The 18,497-nt window shown below is 40.9% G+C and overlaps 1 protein-coding gene across 5 annotated transcripts in view; it reads left to right on the top strand.

Moving 5' to 3' along the window:
• Positions 1-404: 404 nt before the first annotated feature.
• Positions 405-18,497, top strand: part of LRBA (LPS responsive beige-like anchor protein) — a 359,792-nt gene continuing 341,699 nt past the window's right edge. For 4 of the 5 annotated variants that reach the window (XM_028742867.2, XM_028742869.2, XM_028742865.2 and 1 more), the window contains exons 1-2: positions 405-744; positions 1,193-1,573. In XM_028742867.2, the coding sequence (XP_028598700.2) occupies positions 1,343-1,573 (231 nt within the window). In that variant the 5' untranslated portion in view covers positions 405-744; positions 1,193-1,342. The remainder of the gene's footprint in view (positions 745-1,192; positions 1,574-18,497) is intronic. The other variant, XM_028742868.2, reaches the window with a different exon arrangement.

Below are 18,497 nucleotides of genomic sequence, written 5' to 3'. Positions count from 1 at the left end.
ACAGGACTAGCACCTCAAGTCACCAGATGTCCATAGTGCGTGAACACACAACAAATAAAATGACGCTACTAATTCCTTGCCCCTCAGGTTTCCTGGACCTATCTAAAAAGGTAGGTTTGCCGTTTCCTGAAACTGCCGCTTGCCCTTCAGGTGCCTTGCCCGAAACTAAAGAAGAAAAGAGAGGAGATAACACAGCTCCCCTTCGCAGCGACGGCGCAGCGTTTCCCTTGCCTCGAGGAGAACAGACGGGAACCTTCGTTCGGGCTACGCCTGCGCCTCACCTGGACACACCTGTGCTCACCTGAGCCTGCGCGGGCGCCTCCTCCCCCCCCCTCCACCAAGCCCGCTGCCCTCTCGCCTCCCTGCCCCGCCCGCTCTTGGCCGCCGCGCAGGCGCACTTGCCGCTCGCCCGGCAACACTCCCGGGGCTCGGCTCAGCGCTGTCATGGCGGCAGAGAGCAGCAGCAGCAGCAGCCGCCACAGCAACTGCTAAGGCAGGCAGGAAGCGATGGAGGAGCTCCTCGCGGCGTCGGCGGAGTGAAGGAGCTGCACAGGAAACTTCCAGCCGCTTGCCTGAGGTCGAAGTTCTTTGCCCATCCCTCTTCTCTACCCCGGGCAGGTAGAAGCCAGGCTGTTGGTGGGGAAGCACCGGAGACACCTCCCGCTGCCTGGGGTCGGGAGAGCCTCGTCCCTCCCCGCCGGCCCCGTCCGCGGCAGAGGCGAGGAGCAGCAGCAGCAGGGCTGGGTGAGTGGGAACTTCTTTGCCGGCCCTACTTTGTCCTTGCACCTGTGACTGTGCGTGAAGGGAGGAGCGGAGCTTGCAGTTACCTCAGCTGCTGGAGCACAAGGACGGCGGAGGGAAGCACTGCAGAAACAGAGCGGGGCAGGGGAGAGGCGCGTCTCTAATAATAATAATAATAATAATAATAATAATAATAATAATAATACAGAAGTAAACGCCTTCGGGAGTCCCGCGCTCTCTTCTTTGCAGGCAAGTTTAGTGCCTGACAAAGAAAGGGGCTCACCTGCCTGATGCAGTTGCACCTGCCCACATTTTCTGGGTTGAGGGGGGGTGAGTGCAAAGAGAGAATGGGGTAGTGTTTCTTTTTATTAGATGACAGGCTTTTTCAAATGCTTTCAACAAGCTGCGCCTGCTACTAATTTTTTAATATAATTCTTTCTTTCTTTTTTAGTTTTCAGATTAAAGAGGCCGCTGTCCTTGTGCCGAGGGAAGGAAAACAAGATTATCTCAGCGCTCAGAAACTGGACCCGAGGCTACGCATTGAACTCTTTTTATTTCTGAGGTGCTGGCTTCTGCTGGCAACCTGGAAGTGAACTAAGCTATGGCGAGTGAAGACAAACAGGTTGCTTCGCCTCGGCCAACAGGTGATGATGGAGGAGGGGGAGGTGGTACAGGAAAAGAAGGAAATACGGCCGAAATGGAAAGCAAGCTGCAGCCTTTGAATCCAGGAATCCCTATTCGTGGTATCAGGATGAAATTTGCTGTTCTGACAGGACTGGTGGAAGTCGGAGAAGTATCCAACAGGGATATTGTGGAAACTGTGTTTAATCTGGTAAGGCAATCACCTTTCTAACTCTTTAAAGGAGAAGGATGGTATGTGGTGAAACATAAGGAAAGCAATACATTCTACCCACATTCATATTACTTCATCCTTACAGTTAAGGCTGCCCGCCTACCTATTTGTCACAGGGTGGTGCATCTGGTAAGCTATTCTCCCGGAAGGGATCCTTACTTAGGCCTTACTTAGTAACCGTGAGGCTGCAATACTTTTTCCACTCAGTTGTTCTGTTTCCTTACTTTCCCGAGGTATAGCTTCTATCAAGGAACTTTCCTGCTATTTACACCTTCGTAGAAGTCATTTGAAAGCACTTAGGTTCTAAATAGTTGTGCTGTCATATCTGTTTGCAATGCTTAAATGTATTTTGGTATTTTAGGCTAATTCACAGTTGGAATATACCATTGTTAACACACAATTGCTGGTGCTGCAAATTTTAGGGCTCTGATGTAAGGCTTTGATTATGCAGAGGTATGCCTCTTTTCTCCCATGTGAACATTTTAAGCCCATTTTCAGTAACCATAGCAATATAACTCTTTGTAGATATTTCTACCAATTTGGGTAGAACTTGAAACATTGTGCATCAGTGTTACTTACCTTGGGAGCACTCAACTTTTCCTAGTAGTAAGAATTTCCTTGGAAAATGACAAATGCTACACCAGAACAGAAGGATTTGTTTAACAGTAAGATTATATTTGAATATCACAATTGTAATGGAAAAGGATAGTAATTATGTGATATTCTGAATAGTGGTGCCTGTTCAATGTACATTTATGTAAACATTAGATGAGGATAAGTTATATTGCTGTCTCAACCATAGGTAAGAATGGTTGAGTTGAGAAGGCTGTACTCCAACACTGCTTAAATGTAATCTGGCTTTTAAAAGTGGAATGGAAAACTCAAAGGCACAGTGTATAGTGTTCCACATGTGTGTAAGTATCTGGAGACCGAATTCTTGATCCTGCAAGAATTTAAGTTCTTTTGCAAATCATCTGTGGCCCTGCTGAGGGTTGTTGGTCGGTGCAAATAGAACTGATATCCCTTTAGAAGTTAAATGTAGGCAATGCATTCACAGTGTCCATACAACTTGGTTGGGTAAGACTGCAGACTTTTATTTGACTTAAATATTGGTAATGTATAATTAGGGTGGAACGAAAATGCTCTGCCTAGGAAAACTGAGGTCTAGACCTGCTATGTAGAATAAATAGAAAGCAATTATTCTGACTAAATAGTGCAAAAACATATGTGCACTAGGCCTCTTGTAACTTTTTACAGCTGCCTGTAGCTTAAAAAGCAAAACAAAACTTTTACGTGTTTTCCTGGAACAGAAGAAAAAACAAAGCAGTTGTGCCACATTAAACTGATCAAGAAGCTTTAGACAACCAACTGTTTTATAATACAGAAATCTATTTAAGTCTCTGAAGCATTGCAGCATCTGTACAAAGTATTGCTAGCGTGTGTGATCAGTCATACTACAGAAGTGAAGTACTGCTCTGAAGTTTCCTGCCCACTCATCGTTCTCCTATGTGTAGTGAAATAACTATAAAATCTCTTTCTTTTAAAATCTGACTTCTGTAGATAAATGCTGAAATGTTGTACATTGTGGAAGCTGCAGAAGAAATAGCTTCCATGTTTTGCACTGAAATAATAATGCAGTTTTTATAGGAAATAGAAAGCTGTCTTCAAGAAATTCAGTGTGTGACCTAAATAACAGGATATTCTGCAAATTTTCCATCTGCCTGGAACCTGAGTAGAAAGATAGGAAGAACAGTTTCCTTTAGAACTGAGTTTCATTAAATACACCCACAACTTTATTAGAAATTTCTGCAGGATGTGTGTGTGTAGATAAACTCATGAACATGCCAGGCTGCACTAAATTGGACTGTTGATTTAACCAGTGCTGTCAACTCTGACTGAAAGTTGTTCTCCAAGGTGCCAGACAGATTGTGTCCCCCCCCCCCATCCCTGCTACTTCAGAACATTGTAATGGAAAAGGCTAGGGGTTGAAAGTGGGGCCTTCTGCATGCAAAGCATGTCCTCTGTCTCTCATTTGTGGTTTGGATGTGGATAGCAGTGGCAATGTATGTCTTGTTTGCTACTCTCTTAAAGTTCTCCACCCTATTTGTGGGTAGAAAACTGGGTGGACCATCTCACTATTTTTAAAAAAGAATATTTTCAACATTTTCATGAGGGTTGGACTCTCTGTTAGTAGTGGTTGTAGCACAGCTTCTTTCTCCACCCCGCAAGCTCCCCCCCCCCTTCGAAAACCGTATTGTCAGCCTTGCAACCATTTTGCATCCTGTACAATTCGCCTGACACAGCATCATTCTGGAGCAGGGTGTGTGGGGTGAGGAAGGGGTGGCAGCCACCGTTAAAAAATTGAATAATACAGTGGTACCTCTGGCTATGAACTTAATTCGTTCTGGAGGTCCGTTAAGCTGAAACCGTTCTTATCCTGAGGGCCTCCCACTACGCGTGCGCCTCTGCCGTGCGATTTCCGTTTGCATCCTGGGGCAAAGTTCGCAACCAGGAGCAGCTACTTCCTGGTTACTGGAGCTTGTAACCTGAAGCGTTCATAACCAGAAGGATTCGTAACCAGAGGTACCACTGTATTGGAGAAAAGGTCTGGGAAATGTTCTTTTTCTAGGGGAGGTGAGGGGAAAAAACCTCCCTCTTTCTTTTTCCTTTTTTTTTTTTTTGGTCACCTAATTTGTTTATTTTTAATTTTTTTCCAATTCCAAACAAAAGCTAAATACAGATTTTTTTAAACAGATAAGCACTAGTTTTACCCAAAGGGAGTAGGCTTATACAGATTTACTTCAGTCAAATTACTCAACCCTTTAAGCAAAGCTTTCTTTGCCAAAGCTATACAGTAGTCTTCCTTATGTTCATTGCACAATCTTAAACAAAATATGTTCTGTCAAAACCAACTTTTGACACTCCAAACAATATTTTACAATTAAATCCACAACTGCTTTATTCCTCCCCTCCCCCCAAAAAAGAACCTCAGAGGGTTTTCCATAAGAAATGTTTTGGAAACCAGTATTTCCTACAGTTCACAAGTCAACTGTCAGGAAAAAAATAATAATCCTCTGCCAACGTGGTTTCTGCAGCTGCTATCTTAAATTTAGCTGCTTTAGGCTACTTCAGACTCCAGGTCTGTAAAAATGTATTCAACTCAACAGAACACTTTACATTTAGTTACACAGCAAACTGGGGAAAGAGATCCAAAAGTGAGAATGCCAGGAAACTCAAACAAGGCCAAGCAAAATAAAAGAGGCAATTAATGCCTCCCTCTTTCTTTTGGAAAAAGTTTTCTGAGAAATGTCATCTCTGCTTTAGTTTGAGCAAGCGGACTTTGCATAGTTGCTGGGAACAGTAAAAATGGGTTGAACACATGTAGTGTTGAACTGGAATCCTATGGCTTTGACACCCTACTTTAGCCATAACATTGTAAAACGGCAAAGCAAGAAAAAAGATCCCAAACATGTAGTAAGAAGTAAGTCTTAGTGCGTCGAAAGGGGCTTTCTCCTAGGTTTCAATCCTAACTTCATGTACCTGGGACTAAGCTCTGCTGATTCAATATGTTTTCCTTCTTAGCGGACAAGGTTAGGACTGCAGTCTTGGACTTTTAGTCACTATGTTATGCTGAGCTGGGCACTAAAAAGTTACTATTCAAATATGATTTAGTTTTGTGGGGATGAAGTAAACAGGAGAAAGGTATAGTTGAGCCTCTATTCCAGCAGTGTCTTTCACTTTTTTTGAGGAAATGCAAAGTGTTTTAATTCAGGAAAGTGTTACACTGGGAGATACTCAGTGCTCCTGACCCTTGGTGCCTACAGATGAGTTAGGCACAAATTCATGGTGTCCCCCCCAAGACTTGTTGCAGTCCTTCCTCCTACACCTGTTTTGCCTAGTAGCAACTTCTCTTTGCACTTGTCATAACATAATTTTTGTTTTGGGGTAGTTCATGGAAATAGCTCTGGTGTTCCGTGTGTCACATTGTAAGTAATCATAGGGCAGGAATGGCCAGATATCATCATAAACAAAATATGTTACAAGACTGATTCCAAAATTTACATTTTTATTTTCATGAATCTTAATAGATAGACCTATGAGTACTCTCACTGCCTTTTTATAGCTAGTGCCTATTTAAAGTATTTTGATTTCATGCCATACTTATTCTCCAAAAGCAGGTTAATTACTCCAGCTTTTTTTTTTTTAAGTGGCATTTGGGTTGTGAAATTAGATGACTTTCACTTATAAAGTGACATAGAACTGAACTTCGGGTCTTCTGAAAATAATATGTGATGCAAACCTTAATAATGACAAGTTCCTAGGTAAAGGTATGTTCGCTCTCTCATCAAGTACAAAGTGAGCATGGGAGGGATGGGGAGCCACACAGATTTGTACAGGAAAGAATAGCAAGCTTGACATATCTTAGATGTGGCTGTGTTTGGCTACACTAGTATAATGGAAGATCTGCAAGCCTGTTATCTTCCTGTCTCAATTATGTACAGGTGTGCTTGCTAGAAAAGAGCCAGCACCAGCTGAAGTGCAACTTACTGCTATTCAATGGCAGACATTGTTCTGCGTTTAGCCTCTTGCACAACTTCACCACTGCCTAAATGTAGATGGGAAACTTTTGAGCAGGGATTGAAATTTTTTATTCGCACCTCTCTGCCAAGTTGTATAAGCTGCTTGCCAGAGCATGACTTAAGGAGGCTGGCTAGTTCCCTGGTTATGCCAGCAGTGTATTAACCGTAGCTTCAGTTGTATTGCAGGTCGCAATAATACAACACATTGCACCTAGGGTAAGAGTTTCTGATGGAAGGCTCTCCAGAATTAGCATCACAACTACTTGATGCATTCATATTGCACAAGGTTGTACTGCAAATAAGGAAGTTCTGCCTGTAGTTGGATTCAACCTCTTTAACTAATCTTTCCCTTGTTCCAATCATGAAAATGTCAGTTATAAAAAATATTATATCAGAAACCCTTTTTATTTTTAAAAGTCCTCGATAAAAGACTGCTATAAAGGACTAGACTTGTACTCTAGTCTTTAAGGTGAACTGAGAGAGTTCTATAGATAACACTTTTTTTGAGAACACATGTACTTCAAAGTAATTTTCAAAAATTCTTTCATTCCAAAATCCCTTTCCCAAAGGTCATGTCAAATGTAAAAGACTGGTCTTTTGCCAAGACATTTTGCCCTTTTTCTTATCTTAATGGCCCATCCATTTCTTTGAAGTGATAAACTATGTGACTCAAGGCTCTTTGCTCTTGTAAGAATTGTGGTTAGAAAAAAGTATCTTTATCCCATTAAGAAAAGTGTAGCTTCAGACCAGTGCTATCATTCTCTGAGACATGTTAAGATTGGCTAATCCTAAATGAGAACCTTAAATTAGTTCAGTGTCCTAGAAGCTGATTGGGGGTAGGATCCTTAAACATAGCCCTTCCTTCCTTCCTTCCTTCCTTCCTTCCTTCCTTCCTTCCTTCCTTCCTTCCTTCAACATCTCTTTGAAAGCAACCTTTTGCACCTTTCCATCATTACTGAATTTTATTTCTTCTTTCTTTGGTTATCACTCATAGATGAGTAAGATTGTCTTCCATGAAAACGGTCTTAACAGTGAGTTCTAAAGTGACTATGGAGGCCATTTCTGGATCCATATATCCTTCCACAGAGGGGACATAGGTTTCTGGGTGGGAGTTGATCGCAGTGAGGGTTTGCCAAATGTGCCTTCCTCTTAGCTCATTTCTCCTTTCCGCTCTGAGTTCATGCTTCTAAAGTCCACAAATCCTTTGGTAAAGGCTGTTCTCCAACTGGAGCACTCACAGGTCAGTTTTTCCCATTTATCAGTGCTTATACTACATTTTTAAAGATTTGCCTTGAGAACATCTTTAAACTTCTTTTGTTTTCAAGTTGGGAATAGAGTAGTTGCTTTGGAAGACGATAATCTGGCATCTGAACAACATGACCAGTCCAACAAAGTTGATGCTAAAGAATCATTGCCTTCAACATTGGTGATCTTTGCTTCTTCCAGTACACTGACATTAGTTGCCTGTCTTCCCAAGTGATGTGTAAAACATTTTCAGAGACACCATTGATGGAATCTTTTGAGGAGTTGGAGATGGCATTTATAAGTGTTCCATGTCTCACAAGCATACAGTAAAGTTGGTAGTGCAATAGCTTTGTAAACAAGCATTTTGGTTTCCCTGCGGGTGTCCCGGTCCTCAAACACTCTGATCTTCAGTTGGGAGAAAGCTGTGCTCGTGGAGCTCAGGTGATGCTGGATTTTGGCATCATTGTCAGTCCTTGTGGAAAGATAACTGCCCAGGTAGGAAAATTGGTTGACATTTTCCAACGTTACACCATGGTTGGATTTGTGGCGCTTCAGAGGGGTTGTTTTTTGCTTGTTGGTGCAGCACTTTGGTTTTTTGTATATTGAGCGATAGGCCAAGCTTTCCAAAATCTTCTGCGAAGATATTTAGGATGGTTTGGAGGTCATCCTCTGAGTGTGTACACACTACGTTGTCATCAGCATACTGAAGCTCTATGAATATCACTAAGACAAATGAATATAGGGAAGGTGTGGGGGGAGGAGGGAACTCATGCCCAGAGAAACTGTAAATGTTGGAGGTCTTGCCCAAAGCTGTAATTCCCTATCAGGCTGCTCTGATCATGATGTGGGCTGGTATAGATGGCTCAAGCTTTCAGCTTTTGTTAGAATAACTCTTTTGTTACTCACCCTTCATCATATGGTGCCATGGAGGGTTACACTGAAAATATAATATAGTGCTATTCAATAATAATAATAATAATAATAAATAAATTACAAAATACTGTACCATATAAATGCATATCTATCATCAAACCAGATGATATATAGGGGAATAATAGCAATAGTTCAACTTTGAGAAGTTATACACATGAGCATGGAATGTTCTATATGCTTTAGCCCATTACTGAAGTCTTCTCTCTAACCTTGGACACTGTTACAGTAAGTACTATCAATAGTATGTGACAGAAGCACAGGGGCAGGCTCCTCTGCAAATGTGATACTCAGACTTGGTAGAAGAGTAGAGAGGTGAAGTTTTAACAAAAGAAAATTGCTGGACCTTTCTAGAAGTTGGTCTGAATAGTGACTTATGGTGAAGTAAGGCGCATTCCTTACTAGAAGTCTGTTAAATAATTAACCCAGTAATTGTGCTTCGCCTCTAAAATTTGATCTGGAGTGTATTCTTTGCATGTTCTGTGCATTGTTTTTCCTTGAAAATGTTTTACACTAGCCTTTTCAAAATGAGGAAAAGCATTTTTATGTATCTTTAAATATTATGTGCAGTTTTCTAATTCTGTCTTAACCATTTTCTATAAACAATTTAACCATAAGTTAATATAAGGTCTAAAATCGCATATCAAGTATATTTCTAATTGAAGCTGCAAGTCTGTGCACATTTACTTGGAAATAAGTCCTCATTGAACTAGATGGGCCTTACATCTGTGCAGATATGCATAGGAACATGAGCTCGTTTCTGGTTTACTCCACAGGTCTGAGGGGGAAAGTGGAGTGGGACTTACCTCCTGCTTTTATGTCTCCTGCTCACTTACACCCCTCGCCATCCATGTGTTGAGGGCATATCTATCAAGGTAAAGCTTGACAAATGCAGGGCTCTAGAACATGGAGAGAGCCTATGTTTGTTCGGCAGCCTTTCACTCTGCTGGTATGCCCCCAACACCTAGATGAGAAGGGGGAAGGGTTGGCAGAAGATGCAATGGCTGCGTCACCTGGCGTGGCCATATTGTGTCTTCCATGCAATTGTAAATCACATGAGGGGGAATGCTTGAAATGTGCAGTAGTCTAATTGCTGCAGCATAAATCCGTCTACTTGTATTAACACTGTTTCTGCTAAACTACAACTTTAATTTTTAAAAAGTGAGAAGATGTACTTCAGCAGTGGAATGTGCAAGGCTGCTATGGAACAGTGTTTCACCTCTCAAAATGTTGTTGGGTTTTTTTTTGCTATCCCAACTTTTAAAGTAAATCCATACATTCTTTAGGATGCTATTGTACCTTTTCCATGAAACTTATGTAAGTCATTCTTTTCATTGCATTAACAAGACTTTCTAATGTTGGTGCTAAGTGAGGAGATCCAGCTAGTATTTGGCAATCACTTCGTATTCAATGGAAGTGTGCATAACTGTCATTACGTAATCTCTTCTAGGTCATTGGTGAATGCACCTCTAGCTCTGGTTATCCTAGTTCTGTCACTTCAGTCTATGTATTGTGCCCATGATAAAGTAACGCTGATTTGAGGTAGGTTTTGTTTCTGGGCTTAGTAAAGGACCTGGCTTTGTAGTGACTTACAGCTGTGGACACACATTATTGCAGGAGTAAATGAGGAACACCACTTAATAAAGATGAACCTTCAAATCATCTAAAGGTTTCAGTGAACCCCCCCAAAATTTGAATCCTTTTTGTTAAGCAGTGTTAGTTTTGGGCAATGTAATCGCTCCGCACTGCAGGGCAAGTCTTCAGGTAGCTATATGGCAAATCATATTAAGCTTAACTGCTTAAGCCCACTTTGTTGAAAAGGAAAAAAAAAGCTTTGTGAATAAACTGGTTTAGTTGTAACACCTCCTAACAAGTGATACTTTTTTATATCTCGTTCTCTGCTTTATATGTCTCACATTCCATACAGTCTCATCCTGTTTGTCTTTGTAACTTCTGTCGCATTGCTCTCCACACATTTAAAGCCCATTGCTTTTTCTTCTTTTCAGGCCATTTTCCTATTCTTCGTTGAGTTTCTTCTCAAAAATCCACTATATAAATTTGATAAATAATAATAAATATAAATACAACACACACACACACAGAGAGAGTAGAGCTTTCCTTAATTTACTGGATCTCATCCTGGAATGTGTTGCCACTTCCTGGGTTATCCAGTCTTGCCAATCTTAACGGCAAGATCAGGTGGTTAAGTGCCCACGGCATTATTGGAACCAGTGAAAGAAAATGGTCTCAACATATGCTGGATAATCCAAGATTTTAGCAGAGGTACAAAAATACATTTAAAAAAATAATAGAAAACAACTTTCAGGGGGACAACTGCGCTCAGACAACTCAGTAAGGATTGAGTATGCTTACTACTCATGGAGTGTTGAGAAAAGAAAAACAGGAAATGCGGGGAGAATAATGGAATTGTCTGTTACAGAAGGGCTGGCAGGAACCCAGGAAAGAGGGTGGTGAAATACAGTGCAATGTTTGTTACATGTTCCACTTGTCTAATGTAGATTGTCCTTTTTTGAGGAGAGCAGGAACTCTTTTTCGTTGCTATATGGTGCTTTGCATGCTCTTGGCATTAAAAACTTCTGGAAATCTAGAACTTTTAGCAATAGACAAATTAATACAATAATAAATTTGCAATTAACCAGCACAGGCAAGTTGTGCATCCCTTAGTTCAAGAGTTCTTCTACTGTGTTTCGAGAAGTAAGTCAGAAGTAGCAAATAGATCAGGACAGCTTTTCAGACCACATTTGTTTCTTCTGTGCTATGAAAGTAATGGATGTGATGCTATCTAAAAACCTTCTGAATATACTCTAATAAGGTTATATGACGCATTGTACTGATGGTTATATGCAAATAACAAAGTAGAAAAAAAAGATATACCCAGGTTAATAAAGGATGGAAAGGCAGACAAAAAATACTTGTCAGTGAAGTACAAAATATTTTTACATGTACTGAGGAAAGTTTTTACAGTTATTTTGTCTTACCCTTGTGGCAAACTTCATTAGAACAGCCTTGAACTCCAATGTTTAATACATTTTGGCTTGAAACCATCGTACAAGTAAAATATATTGGGTATAGTCTTGCATTGTAAATCCTATCAAAGGGAACTTTGGCTACAAGTGAATTTGTAGTTGAATTGTCTGCCTTCATGGTTGAAGCTTAAAACTTTTGTGCAATGCGACATAAAAGACAGCTTTAGTGATGCTTTTTATCTTGTGAATTTCCAGTTTGGGGCAAAATAAGTGGATACTCTGAATATTTTTGTGAAAACTTCAGTATACTTTTTAAAGTTGAGATGTAAAAAACAAAGCATATTGCTAGATATAATAAGAATTTGTATTCCTTGAACCTGCTGTGGATTAAATTATTGCCTATATTGTCATATATCCCCATTTTTGTTACTTTTGTTTAATGACATCCCTTTAAAATTCAGATGCCTGAGATGAATTTGCCTTTTTCCATGCCCCTGGATTCTTTAAATGGAACTATTAAAATTGTGAATTACACCTTGTTCTAAATCTAGAGGGTGATGAGACTGGAAGGAAACAAAATAGTTTTTATCCCCTGATTGCCTTCATGTTTGCAGTCTTTTAGAAACTTACTTCCTCAAGCTACTTGTTACCATCTGTGGTGCCATATGCAACAAATGTAAGATGTTAAGTTAGATCTTCACAGTAAACATACAAAAATAATAATGCTGTCATTAAGTGATGGCACATATTTTTAAGTAGGAACCTAAGCTGTTCTTTTTCTCTTTTCTGATTTTGCCCTTCTGAGAGAAGTACCTCTTTTTTTATTAGTTTCTTTTTTCCTACCCCAGTGGTAAACATTGCTTAGGCTATGATCAGATCTATCCATTTCCACAATTTCTTGAAACCTTTAAAGCCATGGTAATGACAAGGATGATTTAATTATTGGTTTTCTACAGTTTGTAAAAATAGCAGTTCACTCTTTCAGATTTTCTTGCAAAGTCTGTTCTTTCTGGAGTACACAGATGAAGCATAGATAATTGCTCTTATTATTAGCCTTTTACTCTAGTGTCCTAAAGAACCACAGTACAGTAGTCTCTTGAGTAAAACATATAAATGAGACCCAAATACTTGTCCATGCTGAAAACGTGCTATAGTTATTTCAGAAATTAAACTAGCCTTGAGCACTTATTGTCATGAAACACTGATTAAAAAAGTATTAATTAGACTCTCTATAGGCCTTATAACTAATCCTTTTTCCAGCAACCATGGGTTGCATCCAGTACAGTGGTACATCGGGTTACATACGCTTCAGGTTACAGACGCTTCAGGTTACAGACTCTGCTAACCCAGAAATATTACCTTGAGTTAAGAACTTTGCTTCAGGATGAGAACAGAAATCATGCTCCTGCGACACAGCGGCAGCGGGAGGCCGCATTAGCTAAAGTGGTACCTCAGGTTAAGAACAGTTTCAGGTTAAGAACAGACCTCCAGAATGAATTAAGTACGTAACCAGAGGTACCACTGTACTGCGCTAGTGGAATTCTGCTTCCACAGTGGGACTTATCCTGCCTCTCCTTCCTGCTGTGTGCACACGCCAACAACTGCTTCAGAGAATCTGTTGCTCTTGTGCAGTGGCCGTGTTGGATACAACCTTATTGTTTTTAGACTGCAATCCTATTTATTTACTGCAGATCGTATTGAGCAAAGGGTGAGTTACTTCTGCATAAATACGTATAGGGTTGTGCTGCTAGTATCTGAGTGACTCCATACAAAGTACACCAAGGCTGCAATCCTATAACTGTTTAGCTGGTGGTAAGACCTATGCTGAGTTGACTTGTATAAGATTGCATTGTAATGCTATCTGCATTATCCAACCTAGTGCTCTCTAGATGTTTTGGACTACAACTCCCATCAGCTTCTGCGAATATGGCCATGATCAGGGATGATGGCAGTTGGAGTTAAAAATATGTGGAGAGCAATAGGTTGGGAAAGGCTAGGCTAAACTGTAGCAATTAGGAATTACTTTCCATTTTCTGTTGGATATATTTCTGGTATATTTGAGACATGTACATCCTAAACAAACACCAGTATTTTAGGGAAAGACACCTGTTTCGCTGGGATGATTCTATAGGAGCATAAAAGCTTTATTTGTTTAAATATAACAGAATCAGTTGTTTACTAGTATAAGCTAAGTTTTTTTCTCTCTTTAGTGAACTGGTTTAACAGACAGCATACGCCAAACACCGGTCAGTCTAGATTTGTGGGGCTGCACCAAGGTGTTACCTCTGATTTCCAGTTGAAGCAGCTCAGGTTGAATGTTAGCTTGTACTCTGTCAACTTCCACCTGAAGTTTTTGTCTGCCCCACATATGGCATCACATACAATGCCAAGTATGAGGTAGGTGGCTTTGGTTTGGGGCAAATGGACTGGCAGGCCACATGGAGACACCTGGAAGGTCAAATTTGGCTTGTGGACTAGTCTGTGCTGCTGCTGTACAGGAGAACCAAACTTGATTGGCATCCTACTGGCTATTTTTTGCTTTAGTTTCACAACAACACCTGCAAATGCCTTTTGAACACCAATAGGTCAGATTCATGACAAGACCTCTCCATAAATGCTTCTATGTCATGCTGTTGATTACTATTTTTAAAAGTCCAATGAAGTGTTACTGAAACAAAACTTTGCAAATTTGTCCTTATGCATATAGTTTAAATTTTGTTCTGGACTTTTTTCCAAGGAATAAATAGTCTGGTGTATTATTCATAGAAGATACACTCCGGTTCTAAAATACATTCCTACTAACTGTCACCAATATGGATAAGACATGTTTCCTGATTTTGTGTCTGCCACATCCATAAATACTTAAAGCATTGACATATCACCAGCTTTCAGCAATTTGTTCTGGGTGTGGAAATTTGATAGCATGCAAGGAGCAGACTGGTTTCCTCTTTAGTTTCAGTGGATGACTTCTATCTATATATTCCTTCTTATGAAATAATTTGAGTAATACTCTTGAAATGTGTAAGTGCTACCATGGTAAAAAAATAAAATAAATCTCTAGGTCACTTTTTTGAATACTTTGAAAATATTTAAATTATCAATAGATGACCACTGATTATTAAGTAAATACACTGCAAATGGCTATTAATTGCTACCATTATCAGTAGGTTACAGAACATTTTTTAATGTCATTGTGAGCCAAGAGAACAGAAAATGATATGAGTTCTAGGTTTGTCTTGCATAAACTGCACCTCAAGGGATGGTAAGGTCATGTATTGGGGTTGGGGAGGTTTCTGTCAGAGTAGAGTACAGTGGTACCTCGGGTTAAGTACTTAATTCGTTCCGGAGGTCTGTACTTAACCTGAAACTGTTCTTAACCTGAAGCACCACTTTAGCTAATGGGGCCTCCTGCTGCCGCCACGCCGCTGGAGCACAATTTCTGTTCTCATACTGAAGCAAAGTTCTTAACCTGAAGCACTATTTCTGGGTTAGCGGAGTCTGTAACCTGAAGTGTATGTAACCTGAAGCGTATGTAACCCGAGGTACCACTGTATTTAACAAGATCTTTTATTTATTTTGCATGAGTTGTGGGTTTTTCAAGCAGCAAGAGACCTAAAAAGGCAGTAGAACAGGTCACTTACTCATTACTTTCAGTATACCAGATAGATGCCACTTCCTTTGCCAAACTGATAGAAGTTGCAGTCCCCACCTACTCCTTTTAGCACTACTGACTTTCTAGCTTGCAGCTAGTTTATCACCAGTCTTTAAGGGCTACTGTATATTTCTAAGATGTCTTGCTTTTAGATGTCTTGTTTTTGGTCTTGATGTCACAAGATACTCTATTTTCACTATGAAAGCACAATGGACACCAGTATCTTACAGCCGTATGTCTCATTATACTAACCATTGTGTAAACCCAACCCTTGAAAACAAAATCCAAGATGACCTTGTGAAACATGTGTTATAAGGAAGACACACAGAAGGCAGTATGATCTGAGACTCATACTACCCCACCCCCAGTAAAACCTTACTCTAAATTTTGCAACCTGGTTTTTCCCAGTCTGAGTAAGGTTCAGTACAGACTGACATACTATGTTTCAAGGAAACATATTTTTGTGTATTTCTTGGGGTTTGTTTGTTACTTGTTTTCAATCCAACCTGACAGAATGCAGGAGGTTTTAATGCATTTTCTAGCTGTGATCTTATATTTTTATTGATACAAAATGGGCTCTTTGGCCAACTGTGAATGTTTGACAGAATAATTGGATGAGTTCTTGATTGTTCTTCCACTTCTTGTAACTATTTTCTGACTTGTATCAATGAATAAACAAAGCCTCGTCAAAATTGATTTGACTGTCTTGTAGCCTGTGCATCTGATCTCAATTAACCATTTTCAGAATAGTCTTTTTCATGTTCTCTGTAACTTTCAAACCCTTTGCATGCTCTTCTGTTACAATTGTACAGACTAGGACAAGACATATTGTCAATAAATTGCACAGCTTGTTGTAATGAAGTAGCTTGTAGTTATCAAAGACCTACTTAAACAGCTTAATTGTTCACAACGCTTTCTGCTAGAGCATTACTCCAAAAATGAGATGCCAGTGCTTTAAAATTGTACAAATTAGTGTTTTCTAATTAATTGTCTGCCTTAGTCTGTACAGCCCAGTATTGTTGAAATAAGTAAAGGTAATTGTAGGGACCTGGTGGCGTTGTGGTCTAAACCACCGAGCCTCTTGGGCTTGCTGATCAGAAGGTTGGCAGTTCAAATCTGTGCAACGTGGATTTTAGCATTGCACAGGGCACTGCAGGAAATTTGAGAGCCCAAAGTCTGCAACTGCTGTCAATGTTCCATCCATGGTTTGGCTCTCCTATCTATATAAGTCTAGATATCCCTAGCTATGCCTGGGGATATTTCCATTTTGCAGTCTGAGGGACTCACGTCTATTAAGTCTACAGTGGTACGTCAGGTTAAGAACTTAATTTGTTCTGGAGGTTTGTTCTTAACCTGAAACTGTTCTTAACCTGAAGCACCACTTTAGCTAATGGGGCCTCCTGCTGCCGCTGCGCCACCGCTGCATGATTTCTGTTCTCATCCTGAAGCAAAGTTCTTAACCCGAGGTAGTATTTCTGGGTTAGCGGAGTCTGTAACCTGAAGCGTATGTAACCTGAAGTGTATGCAACCCGAGGTACCACTGTATTATCTCTTTAAATGTGGAAGCTGACCAAAACGTGTGTGCAAATTGCACCTTCATTCGCTAGATATTTCACAATTTGTAAGTAGTTTGAATATCAGCCAAAACTAGTGTTACAAAATTGTTTACAAAATTGTGTTACAAAATTGTTTCCTTGTGAGTTCCAGGGGTGGAGTACTGACTCAGGCTTCCATGCCCTAATAGGCCTTGTTCTCAACAGAGACAGGGAGGCTCTCAAAGAGGCTGTCCCTTTATTAGGAAATAGTACTAACAAAACATACTAACACAAGCAACTATCACACCGGTAACAGACAGAGAACAGCTCACAGCTGCAACCAGAGAGACTAAACCAAACCTGGCAAGTAACAAAGAGGAATTGGGACTGTTGCATGACAGTATATATTAGCAAGCCAAGTTGTTGACACATGGCAGCAATTGATTAAGCTGGTGGAATCCCCTTTGGTAGATCAAATCCCTGCTTATGTTGTAACATTGCGTGTTCAAATTTTACTCAGAGTAAGTTTTACTCTGAGTAAAACACAGTTGAATGCCACCCATAGCACATGTTCTTTCATAACCCTTTAACTCTGATAACAAATCAAGAAAAGGAGTATTCTTTCATTTTCAACAGAATTTATTTTAGATTTGTTTTTGTTTGGTTAGTTTATAGGTAAAGGTAAAGGGACCCCTGACCATTAGGTCCAGTCGTGACCGACTCTGAGGTTGCGGCGCTCATCTCACGTTATTGGCTGAGGGAGCCGGCGTACAGCTTCCGGGTCATGTGGACAGCATGAATAAGCCACTTCTGGCGAACCAGAGCAGTGCACAGAAACACCATTTACCTTCCCGCCAGACCTATTTATCTACTTGCACTTTGATGTGCTTTTGAACTGCTAGGTTGGCAGGAGCTGGGACCGAGCAACGGGGCAATTAAATCTAATTTAGACAACTTGAGCATTGACTTGGTCTGCACATCACAGTAAGACAAGCTGTAGCTTACTGGCACCACACTGGGCCCTGGAGAGCTTGCAGCTGCTTTGCTCCTACCTGGTCTTTTACTCCTGTGCTGCACCCTAGGGTTTCCACTAACCCTCTGGATTAATTTTTTTGTTGGGGGGTGGGGGGTGGGAGCAGGGAGAGGAAGAAGTTCCATTGCACAGGCAGAAAATAAAACCCACAGTAAACTATTTTGTTCACTTAATGTGGCAGTTTGCGCCTCTTGAGTTAACAACTTGAGTTAATTGAATTGTGCATACCAGCACTGGAATAAGGCCGTGACCCTGCATAACAAGTATGTTCAAAATGGCATATTTCACCCTCCGTTTATAATGTTCCAGGTTCCATGCACTTGATTTTTTAGTGAGCCATATGAAATGCTTTGCAGGTAGTCTTCCTCGTTTTTAGTAGAGAATCTAAATCTCTGTAAATTGCTTAAAAGAAAGTGTTTTGTATGTCATACGGCTTTGAAAGGGAATTGGAGAAATTTATGGAGTATACAGTAAGTATTAGCCACAATGTCTATGCTGTACCTCCACTATGGGAGCTAGTATGCCTCCTGACTACTGGCTGCTGGGAATTGCAAGTGAGGAGGGTACTCAGGTCCTACTAGTTGGCTTCACATAAGCATCTGATGGACTGCAGAACTAGTTAATCCTTTGGCTGGATCCAGCAAGGCGTTTCCTACCTTCATACTCATAGGCGCCGACTCCATGGGGCCTGAGGGGGCCCGAGCCCCCTCAAAAATTCGATTCCCGAGGAGATTGCACGGCGGGGGAGAGAGAGAGGGAGAGAGAGGGGGAGAGAGAGGCAGGAGGTGCACTCGTTCGCCGCGCGCACGCACACGCAAATACAAACACACCGAGGGAGAGGGAAAAGTGTTTTGCAGGAGGAGCTGCTGCCGCCGCCGCTGCTGCTGCCAGGACGCGCCAGAGGAGCCGCCGGGTGGGAGGGGGAATCCGAACGGAACAGC

Source organism: Podarcis muralis, chromosome 9 (assembly GCF_964188315.1).
Source record: "Podarcis muralis chromosome 9, rPodMur119.hap1.1, whole genome shotgun sequence".
Lineage (NCBI taxonomy): Eukaryota > Metazoa > Chordata > Lepidosauria > Squamata > Lacertidae > Podarcis > Podarcis muralis.
This window is presented reverse-complemented; position numbering and strand designations above follow the sequence as displayed.